At 38.3% G+C, this 12,197-nt stretch overlaps 1 protein-coding gene across 7 annotated transcripts in view; it reads right to left on the bottom strand.

Moving 5' to 3' along the window:
• Positions 1-1,781: 1,781 nt before the first annotated feature.
• Positions 1,782-12,197, bottom strand: part of kif21a (kinesin family member 21A) — a 61,961-nt gene continuing 51,545 nt past the window's right edge. For 6 of the 7 annotated variants that reach the window (XM_051099465.1, XM_051099466.1, XM_051099471.1 and 3 more), the window contains 5 exons: positions 10,615-10,779; positions 10,367-10,484; positions 9,825-9,995; positions 6,688-6,887; positions 1,782-2,395 (listed from right to left, as the gene is read on the bottom strand). In XM_051099465.1, coding sequence (XP_050955422.1) covers positions 2,305-2,395; positions 6,688-6,887; positions 9,825-9,995; positions 10,367-10,484; positions 10,615-10,779 — 745 coding nt within the window. In that variant the 3' untranslated portion in view covers positions 1,782-2,304. The remainder of the gene's footprint in view (positions 2,396-6,687; positions 6,888-9,824; positions 9,996-10,366; positions 10,485-10,614; positions 10,780-12,197) is intronic. The other variant, XM_051099467.1, reaches the window with a different exon arrangement.

The raw sequence follows: 12,197 nt of genomic DNA, 5'->3' as shown, positions 1-12,197 counted from the left end.
TCAGCATAAATTAAAAAAAGATACATGGATAGATTTGTTTTTGCTCCCATTTTTCTCAAAGATATAAGACTTTTTCTATGTACACAAAAAACCTATTTCTCTCAAATATTGTTCACAAATCTGTCTAAATCTGTGTTAGTGAGCACCTCTCCTTTGCCGAGATAATCCATCCACCTCACAGGTGTGGCATATCAAGATGCTGATTAGACAGCATGATTATTGCACAGGTGTGCCTTAGGTTGGCCACAATAAAAGGCCACTCTAAAATGTGCAGTTTTATCACACAGCACAATGCCACAGATGTCGCAAGTTGGCATGCTGACTGCAGGAATGTCCACCAGAGCTGTTGCCCATGAATTGAATGTCCATTTCTCTACCATAAGCCGTCTCCGTTTCAGAGAATTTGGCAGTACATCTGCCGCAGACCACGTGTAACCACACCAGTCCAGGACCTCCACATCCAGCATCTTCACCTCCAAGATTGACCAGAGACCAGCCACCCGGACAGCTGCTGCAACAAAAATTCTGCACAAACTGTCAGAAACCGTCTCAGGGAAGCTCATCTGCATGCTCGTCGTCCTCATCGGGGTCTTGACCTGATTGCATTTTGTCGTCATATTCGACTTGAGTGGGCAAATGCTCACAATCGATGGCGTCTAAAAAGGTGGTTTTCTTCACGGATGAATCCTAGTTTTCACTGTACAGGGCAGATGGCAGACAGCGTGTATGGTGTCGTGTGGGTGAGCGGTTTGCTGATGTCAACGTTGTGGATCGAGTGGCCCATGGTGGCGGTGGGGTTATGGTATGGGCAGGTGAATGTTATGGACAACGAACACAGGTGCATTTTATTGATGCCATTTTGAATGCACAGAGATACCGTGATGAGATTCTGAGGCCCATTGTTGAGCCATTCATCCACGACCATCACCTCATGTTGCAGCATGATAATGCACGGCCTCAAGGATCTGTACAAAATTCCTGAAAGCTGAAAACATCCCAGTTCTTGCATGGCCAGCACAGGTCATACACACTCACCGGACATGTCACCCATTGAGCATGTTTGGGATGCTCTGGATCGGCGTATACGACAGTGTGTTCCAGTTCCTGCCAATATCCAGCAACTTCACACAGCCACTGAAGAGGAGTGGACCAACATTCCACAGGCCACAATCAACAACCTGATCAACTCTATGCGAAGGAGATGTGTTGCACTGCGTGAAGCAAATGGTGGTCACACCAGATACTGACTGGTTTTCGGACCCCTCCAGTACAGTAAAACTGCACATTTTAGAGTGGCCTTTCATTGTGGCCAGCCTAAGGCACACCTGTGCAATAATCATGCTGTCTAATCAGCATCTTGATATGCCACACCTGTGAGGTGGATGGAATATTTCGGCAAATGAGAAGTGCTCACTAACACAGATTTAGACAGATTTGTGAACAATATTTGAGAGAAATAGGCCTTTTGTGTACAAAGAAAAAGTCTTAGATCTTTGAGTTCAGTTTATGAAAAATACGGGCAAAAACAGAAGTGTTGCATTTATAATTTTGGTCACTGTAGACAGATAGATAGATAGATAGATAGATAAATAGACAGATAGACAGACAGACAGACAGACAGACAGACAGATAGATAGATAGATAGATAGATAGATAGATAGATAGATAGATAGAAAGCCTCAAAATAGATAGATAGATAGACAGATAGATAGATAATAGATAACAGAAAGCCTCAAAATATATAGATAGACAGACAGATGATAGATAGATAGATAGATAGATAGATAGATAGATAGATAGATAGATAGATAGATAGATAGACAGATAGATGACTTTTTAAAAATATTTTGAGGTGAACTATGACCTGGATTTGTTACAGTGAGATTCACCCAGTTAGTCCTTAGATTCTGTCCATTTCCATAAACCAGAATACTGAAGCCAGCTACAGGAGATCTGGTTCCTCTTCCTCAAACAGGACTCTACGTCAAACATGACTGTTTTCAGTGCCATCTTCTTGATTGTTAGAATTAACCGAGCTGACATGGTTATTGTAAGGACAAGAGCTTTGTTTAGCATGTGACGTCGACTTCGCCTAATTGTGGGGCATCACTAAAGACGCAGTGTAGTCTGGGAAACGTCCAAAAGAACCATAGTGAAAAGATTCCGATTCGAGTAGATTCTGTGTGTTGGATGCCAAAGAGTCAACTGGATATCCATGTTTTATTAGTGGGGTCAAAGTGCAAATGTCTTTGGCAGCTGCGTTACCGTAGTAACACTGCAGTTGGGTTGGCTTTGAAAGAGTCATCAGTTACTGACGCCCTCGTCAATCGCGTCGGCCACATCTGCGGCGCCGTCCAGACTTGGTCTCGCACGCCAGATCTTCACTGTGCGGTCACTGCAGCGTGAAATAAGATGAGTGAATATCAACAAGTGTAATGATGGAATTGTAAGCAATATAATCATTGTTCAGTTTCTTTTTTCTTTGCAGTGGCAACAATCTTGAATCCCAGCAATTTATTACTTCCGAGGAGGAAACCCCGTCCAAATAATGAATTAATTAAAACACATACATATTAAAAACTAAACATAATTTGTAATAATAAAATAATAAATAAAAATAATAAGCAACACTGTGAATTGTACATCACTCAAAAATGTTCATAGCAACTGACCATGAATTAAATTGTTATGTTGGTATATGTAAATGAAAATATCTTTGTGATAATATATGGAAAAATATTTGGAAAGCTAGGTTATTTTTACCAGACTTTTCATGTATTCTACAGGGTTGAAATTCCAGAACTTTTAAGGACTTTTCAAGTACTGCTTTTTTGATTTTTACAGACTGCAGAGCACTTATCAAACAATGTCTTCTCTTTCAAATTCTAAAAAAAAAAAAAAAAAAAAAAAAATAAGTAAAATTATACTAATAAAACAAAATGGCAAAAATAATGTGAAGCACGTGCACAGTATTAATACTAAAGTAATACAAAGTATACTATACTTTCACTATAGTAAAACCACTGTTTATTTTCTTAAGGGATTTGTATTTGTGTGTGCTTTCTTTCTTCTTTCTTGGTTTTGTTTTTATAATTGTACTGCTTTGATTGTTTGATGTTTTCTACTGTTTAAGAAAAAAAAAATCTAAAAAAAAATAAAAATAATAATAAATAAATAAATAAAATTGCAAAAAAGCTCAAAAATCATGATCTGAAACAAACGATTCACCGTATGTGTTCTGAAGTCCCGATCTGAATCAAATGATTCACGCACGGGCTCCGAAGTTCCAATCTAAAGCAAAAGGTTTGCGAACCTGCTCCAAAGTTAAAATCTAAATCGAATGATTCACAATCCAAGCTCCAAAGTCCTGATCTGAATAATGATTTGCAAACCAGGGATCACAAATCATTTTACTTAAATCAGAACTTCGGAGCCTGAATGGCAAATAATTTGATTCAGATTGGGACTTCAGACCAGACTTCACATCATGTATCATTTGATTTGAATCACTCAATTTGTTAAATGATTCAGGAACCTGTTTTGATTCAAATCAAATGATTTGCGATATGCAATTTGAAGTCCTAATTTAAATCAAATGATTTGCAATACACAAAGTTCCATTCTAAAAATAAAAATTAGAGCCCGACCGATTTATCGGCAGGCCAATATTATCGGCCGATATTAGGCATTTTCCAAACTATCGGTATCGGCATTTATAATGGCCGATAAATGAATATTTCAAAAATAAAATAAAAACGGACGAAACACCCTTCAACCATGTCATGAGTGTTGGCGTTGTATAGTTTGTCCACCAGAGGGCACTCTACACCGTCCCTGTTGGCAACACTCGTGTATAACGCGCCACACATCCTGCAACCTGCTGATCCAGCCAGAGTCGGGCAGAGAGAACCAGTTATCCGCGAGTGAGATCATCGGTGAAGTGTGTTCATGGTGAGTTGGTCACAAGACATACATTGCTTGAATAACAATTAAAAGAACATCCCCATCAGTTCTCTTAACTCAAATAAGCATGACAAAATTCGTGACTATCATGTCCAGTTTTGCTGCTGTTAAATAAGCCGAGAGTGAAGCGGAATTAGCTAGTAATTACGTTACGTTGTTACAGTGTAGTTGACTGACTGTCCTTTTAACTTTTGACAATGAGACTGAAATATTTCTTTAATAGCGTGACAGTTATAGCAATGAGACGTATCATCTCTCCTTGGCCTGTTATATTGAAAATGTATGTTTTACAATTTGCAGTATGACGTTATCCATTGCTAAATTATGGCACATCATAGACTAGCTAACCACAAAGCTAGCTAATGCCACTATCAGTGGAAGACCGCTAACGTTAACATTAATGAGCTTGGAAACCACAACGAACTTATTCTGCCTAAATAAAGTAATGATTACTGTATTTATAACTAGCATATCTCTAGTTACAGTCCCTGCATTGTAAAATGTAAGTTAGACTTGCGAGGAGTGAACATTTAGACATAGAGAAAAAGTATCAAACGTAGCTTGTGCATAAAAGTTAGCTTTTCTTTTACATGTGTGTGAAATCCAATGACGCCAAGTGTGCGTTGCAGACTGTCGTTCAGCCGCAGCATTAACGAGTCACATAATGGATTTAGATCGCTAAATAGTAGGTTTTAGAAGGCAGGCAGCAACTGATGATTGAAAATGGTTTGATGTAGCTTGGTGGAAAGAATTTAAAAAGCGCAGGTAAAGGGATAAGCAAGCTGACATTGTAATTGTGACAATAAAAGAAACAAGTTTCTTTTTAAAAATCATATTATGTTAGTTAAAACTCATAAATAACTACAAATAACTAATGTTAGGGAAATCTGTTAATGTTTTGTTGCGCGTTTCCTAAATTAAAAAAAAATAAATAAATAAAATATCGGCCGATATATCGGAATATTGGATTTTAAAACCAATAAATATTTGTATCGGTATCGGCCTTCAAAATCCTTTATCGGTCGGGCTCTAATAAAAATTATTCACGTTAACCGATTTGAAGTCCCGATAAAAGTCAAATAATTTGCAATATGCGGTCTGAAGTCCTGATCTGAAACAAATGTTATGCAATATGCAATCTGATTGGGAGGGGTGGATCTACCGGGGTAGAATTACCACAGAATAAAATATAAATGTAAGCAGTGTTTTATATGCTACCTTTTAGCTGCGGCGATGACAGGCAAAATAATGGCAAAAAAACGCGTCTTTCAATAAACCGTTCACGATGGTTGCAGAGTTTAGTTGGCTTCATTAACAAATGACTCTTACGAACTGGTTCTTTTTGAGTCAAAAACACAAAACGCGGCCCAGTTCACTAACAAACTGTTTTTACATTTGTTCGTAAATTGAATAATTACTGCTTCTCGGCTAACTCAGAAGTCCCTTGAGAAATCTAATCCTGTCCAGATATGTCTGAGATTCACTGCGCAATTGTTTGGTGATCCGATTCTTCGACTGCTCGCTCCACTTTCCTCATGGATATAGGCCTTTTTGTCAAATCAAAATAATATAAACATATATATAACATAATATAACTGTTTTTTAGTTTAGGACCATTTTCCCAAACCATTCATTCAGTTCTCAAAACAAAGACATATTTCTCAAAAAGTTTAACAAGGAGTATGTTAAACATTAGGAAGCAAAACTGATGACACACCAATCAGAAACTCTGCATCCTAACAGCAGAGAGAGGAGAGAGCTGAACGAATCAACACGGGTTTTATACTATCACATACAGTATATTTATTGTACAGTAATGTATGTAAAGTATGTTGTACAGCTTCAAATGTGTGACTGTCAAATTTTGATTTTTTAACCATTTTTTAATGTGTACTGCATTTTCGCAAAACTGAGAAATGACTGCCTAGAGATATAGCTATGCATGGGGGCTTGCTTTGGTGTTGCCATCCCTCACAGTCCCCATGCCACCCCTTTGCCACCCTAAAAAAAATGTTCTACATCCGCCCCTGCTGATTGGAGCACCTCAAAAAGGTGAATCTTTTTGCGACGCTTTGGTTTAACTGATTCTGATAACTGATGAGTTTCACATTTCACTCATCACTACATACTTTTTGAAATAATTACATGATGTTGAAAATACAAAATGAATGGCTCTTTTAATTTGATGGGCTTTTGCTAGTGAATCGCTTGAAATGAATGATTGAAGTCACGAGTCTGAATCAATAACACAGCTCCAGTGTAAATGACAATTGATTTGGTTAATCTCTTCCTCTTTTTTTTGCGTTTTACTGTTTGCTCAGCAAATTATCACTACTACTACTGGCTTAGCTTGCTAGTTTTATGACATTAATCGAAATAAGTGAAAAAGTATGATGTTTTCTGAATTGCACAAATTTGGTGTGAAAAGGTATGTGCTTATTGAAAAAATTAAACACTTATTTCATAGATACATCGTCTTTCAATAATTCAAGCACTTTTCAAGTGCCCCTTCAGGAATACTGCTATTTTCAAGGGTTTTTCAGGCCTTAAATTTCAAAAAGTCAAATTTAAGCACCTTGTACGAACCCTGGCTCTACTTTGCAAAAATAGCTGTTGAAATAAGGGTTCTTTGATTTCAGAGCAATTGACCTAGTTCATTTAGTTCTGAATTAGAACCAGTTCTTGATTCCCAGTCGCCGTTTCGTGTGTGTGCGTAACACTCACTCTGATGCGGTAAACAGATGACTGCTGTTGGTAGAGATGCTGTTGATGGGGCTCTCATGGCCTCGGAGTTCTCCCAGCGGACTCAGGGTGTCCGTGTGCCAGAGTTTGAGAACTCCTCCTCTACAGCCGCTCAGCAGGATGGGAGACGCCGGCACGACTCCCAGAGCACAAACCCAGTCACGATGAGCGTTGGGTACCTGCTGTAGAACAACCAACACGTCAACTCATCAAATCCTGGACAAACACAAACACAGTTTGAGCCCTGGTTGATTCACTTCCTGATGAGGTAATTAGCCTCTTCCTGATCTCATCTTCAGCACTGAGTAATCAACTGATTGGCTAATTGTCCTTGTGGAAGCTACTACACTTGCATTATAATGTTGCTAGAGTGGCTCCAAGAAGTATTTGGACACTTCAGCCACACTTTAGAATGAATGTGATTTAATTTGTGTATATATAGTCATATTTAAATCACGACTCTCTAAATAGTTTTCCCATGTTAATACTATTTGGTCACGGCAGACTAAATTTGCTACACACTGCTGCTGGACTTGCTACTAGAGTTGTCAAAAGGTACCAGGTTCGGTACTTTCGGTACTGAAATTTTAAAAACGTGCTTATGTGTGAGCACTCGTGAGGAGCCTGAAGCGCTTATCATTGTAGCCAATCACAGTCACGTCTGTTGAGCGCGTGGACACTATGGCCAATCAGCGATGTTTAAAAATCGGCTCAACAGAGCTCAAATGTGAGCGGGAAATGGACGTTTTTAAAATTTCAATACCGAAAGTACTGAACCCGGTACCTTTTGACAACCCTACTGCCAATATATATACAGACAGGCTGCTGTGAGCATATGCAAGATAAATTAATAGACAACTAATAGACACCAATAGCATAATAGTACCTAAATTCTGTAGCAGATGTAGACAGGTGGTGGTGGGGAGGTGGAGGATTTCAGAGGAATTACCAGAATATATAAATATAGCTGAAAGCAGCAATTAGGGGGCCAAGCACTCAGCAAGCAAGGCAGCAAGCATCAGAGCAACACAAGCAATGAGTAATAATTGAAAGCCATTTTAAGATGATTTAAGTCAAAATGGGTGAAAAATCATAAAAGTAACCACCAGTAATTAGATTTAATGGGTTATCACTTTTGACCAATAGATGGATGTTATCAAATTGATGTGGTATGTTCAATGTGAGGTGACTAGGGGTGCTTCTCAATGTCCCTCCTCGTTTCCTCGCTCCTCCGTCCTCCATCCTTTGACCCGGAAACCAGTCAAGCTCAGCCATCTTTGAGGACTAATTCTCTAATTGCGCCGTGAGGAGGCAAGGATGGAGAAGTGAGGAGGCTTCCTGAGGAGTCTTGAGCGAGGATACAGAAGTGTATCCTATGCGTAAGTCTTTATCTGCGAAAAAACTGATGCACATATGAATTCTCCTCCCCTTTCATATCTGTCGTAATAATTTACATTTATATTTTACCTTTGCAATTTAAATAAACCATACATGTCTTACTTTATTAATATATTTATTATGAATGCTTTAAATAAACTTTAACAACATAAGGGCAGATCCCTTTACCGCAGCTGATTATGCTTTTAAGTAACGCTTGAGTGGTCAAGAATATTACAATGTTCATCCTTTGATTCCTCCGTCCTCATTTCCTAAGCTAAGACACAAGGAAAGGTAGCGAGGAAAGGAAACAAGGATGCACAAATAAGAAATGAGAAGCAGCCAATGACACACACAAAGTTTGTTGTCAATATGTCAAAATTTTGCAGAGAGATAAAGCCTCAAGAGTCATTTTGGCATCATGGCTCAAATTTGTTGCATTTCTATACAAAAACAGTTTCATCTATTGACACAAAATCCATACATTTGTGTCAGCACAGTCTGAAGATGATCTTTTGGTAAAAATCAGACCAAGGATGGCAAACAGACCTTTGGCATGATTCCAGCAAATTTGTTGATCTGTTAAACGATAACCGTTTCACATATCCACATGAAATCCACAACTTTTTCTTAGCTTTGTCTGAAGATGATCTGAGCCACATTTGGTGAAAATTGGACCAACGGTCTAGGAGGAGTTCGAAAAAGTAGGTTTTCAACATGAACAAAAAATGGCAGATAGGAAGTTCAGCTGACTATGGGAAAATTGGTATCTATGTTCTCAGCATGACGCAAGGAATATATTGAGATCACTTTCATTAAAATAGGCCAATTTAATCAAATGATATTTGCATTTTTTTATTTCTTTATAACTTTTGGCCACAAGGTGGCCCAGCCCCCAAATTTTTTGAGTACTGTCAGAGCATGGTGCCGAACATAAATCTTGAGTTTCGTAACAATACCCCGATGCGTTTGTAAAATATAGCATTTTACGCCAAAATTGAGAATGGGCGACATCCAAAATGGCTGACATGTGAAAATTGGGTATGGTTCGACTCTGCATGCTCCTCCACCATAACTCCTGACCACTAGGTGGCACTGCGTCGAAACTGTGCAGGTAGCCTCAGGTTATGGCTGTTATATCACACACCAAGTTTGGTGTCATTACGCCAATTCGTTGCGGAGATACAGCCTCACATCCATTTTTGCGGGCTTTTCATCAAATTTGTTCACACTTTATTCAAGAATGGTTTAACTAATCAACCTTCTTTCCATCATGGTCTGAAAATGATCTGAGACAATTTTAGTGAAAATCAGACAAACCGTCTAGGACGAATTCGAAAAAGTAGGTTTTACTAACTATTAAAAATAACGAAAAAATAAAACCTTACAATTTTTACATTTTGCCATGAGCCAAGGATTCAGATTCTAGACCTTACTGTTCAAAAGTTATTAGCATAAACATGAGTGAAACTTTGGACAAGTGGTGGTGCTGGAGATTCTGAGTTAGAGACTCATAACTTGCTATTATTAATGTTCTCTATCTGTGTGCCAAATTTTAGAACTTTTTTCCCACATGCGATTCTGTAGGCTGCCATAGACTCAAGAGCAGAAAAAAACGGAAGAAGAAGAAGAAGAAGAAGAAGAAGAAGAAGAAGAAGTTGTTGTCATCTAATGGATACAAGGGGTGCCTTTGCACCTTTGGTGCTTGGCACCTAAATATGTACTATTTAATCATGTTGTACCTGTAGTAGGTCCTTGCGGGTCAGGTCCCATTTCTTAATCCCGTTGTCTCTAGAGCCGCTAAACAGACAGTCTCCCTGAACCACCAGGGACTCGATGCCATCATAGTGGGGTGGCTCGAAGTTATGAGTAGGGCTAATGCTACCCACAGCACCCTCTGTCACATCAAACATCTAAAGAAACAAATGACACATCCAGTCACATGGTATTCAGCCATCTTCAGTCATCACATAACAGGAAGTGGACAGGTACACTTACCCATATGTCACACAAAACTTGACTCATATGAACTACCCATGCTTTTTGTTGTGTAGCATTTAGTTTAAACTAAACTGTTTAGACATGCAAGGAAGTTTAATTGGTAACAGGGTTGAAAATATTTATAACCTCAGAAAATAAACCAAAAATAAAAGTGCTAATAGCTTCACTTCCTAAAAATAACAGTTAAAATTTTCTGAAGGTTTAATTTTAGTCTCTATTTTATACCCTACTTGTGGAAAGTGCCAGCTAATGTCTTTGAAATGACCAGTGCAGATATAAAAACCTTGATATAGTGATCCTTAGAGCCTGTGATAACTAGATCCTGTCCATTTCCAGTCTGATCAACAGTCAAGCACATGACCGGACCCAGATGACCCGTTAGCTTCCCCGTACACACAAATCTGACAAAAAAAAAAAAAAAAAAAAAAGAGATGTGAATAAAACAAGTGAAAGAATCAGATATATGATGCAGCAAATTATTTATAGCTCTCCTGAGTAGGTGAAGTAAAGGATGCTGGGCTGAACTCATACCGTCTCAGGTCCCACACACGAACAGAGTTGCCTGCAGCAGTGTAGAGAACGGTTCCAGACGGGTTAAGAAAGATCTGGTTGACCTGGTTCTCACCGGCTGGGATGGTCACGGTGCGGTTCGTACTGGCGGCACATGTGTCACCCGTGTTTACCAGACCTGACGATCTAAAGTGACAAACACACAATCAGAGAGTGAAAAAATATAAATATCAGTACATTAATGGCCATTTTGATCATTTAGTTATTAAATGTACAATTACTTCAAAACAGGAGTGTCCAGACCGATATCAAAAAGCTTTTAATAAGTGTTCATTAACATTAAATCTCTAGATCATCTGAACCAATCAGGGGAGCTGTTGAAGTCAAAATAGTATGTCTTTAAATTCCAGCTTCAAAATGCCAGAAAATCTAGTTTCAGATTTGATTAACAGAATAGTAAAGACAACAGTAAAATCACTGTCTTTGTGAAAAACAAGTACCCTTAAGGTAACACTTTCTATGAAGCCCCTATTTATAATACATTACACTGTGTGCAGAATTATTAGGCATGTTGATATTCTGGTCATATTTTTTTTCCAAACACATTTTACCAATTCCAAACCACATCAGTCTTAATAACTACTGTTAATTTTGTGTTTAATCATTTATATGTGATATATAATTGTCCGTGAAGGCTGGAAGTGAAAAACTCCTTATATTCAGGTGTGCAGGATTATTAGGCATGTTTTCGTTTACAGCTAAAATGAGCCAAAAAAGAGATTTAACCCAGACTGAAAAGTCCAAATTATTAAATGCCCATGAGAAGAATGCAATACTAATGCATTACAAGAATTTGCAAAGTTAAGGCTTGACCATTGGACAGTGAAATGCTTGTTGAGTCTGCATGGTCAGAAAAAACAGGTGGAGAAGAAAAGATGCATGTTAACTGCAAAAGAATTAGGAATTAAGGTGAAGAATTAGGTGTGACACCATCAGGAACCGTTTCCAGTTCTCCAGCGCCACCATTTTCCAGAACTGCAACCTACCTGGAGTCTTCAGAAGTACAATGTGTCAGGTTCTCAGAGACTTTGCTTGGTAAAAAATCCTAAAAAATGCCCCTGACTTAATAAGAATAACAAGCTGACGTCTTGTGAAATACATGAAGACAGTTTTTTATATGCTTTAGAGACAGATAAGTTGAGAGTGACTCTTGAAGGACAAGCATCACATCCTCTTGTACCTCTGATTCAAGAATTTATCTTCTAAAATCTGGCAGTAAGTTTTGGGAGTTCATTTTAGTCCATCTCTGCAAGTCAGACTTTTTAGGATAAGAGACTAAACATGAACTCCCAAAACTTACTGCCAGATTTTGGAAGATAAATTCTTGAATCAGAGGCACAAGAGGATGTGATGCTTGTCCTTCAAGAGTCACTCTCAACTTATCTGTCTCTAAAGCATATAAAAAAACTGTCTTCATGTATTTCACAACACGTCAGCTTGTTATTCTTATTAAGTAAGGGGCATTTTTTAGGATTTTTTACCAAGCAAAGTCTCTGAGAACCTGACACATTGCACTTCTGAAGACTCCAGGTAGGTTGCAGTTC

The sequence above is a fragment of the Labeo rohita genome, chromosome 25, assembly GCF_022985175.1.
Source record: "Labeo rohita strain BAU-BD-2019 chromosome 25, IGBB_LRoh.1.0, whole genome shotgun sequence".
Classification (NCBI taxonomy): domain Eukaryota; kingdom Metazoa; phylum Chordata; class Actinopteri; order Cypriniformes; family Cyprinidae; genus Labeo; species Labeo rohita.
This window is presented reverse-complemented; position numbering and strand designations above follow the sequence as displayed.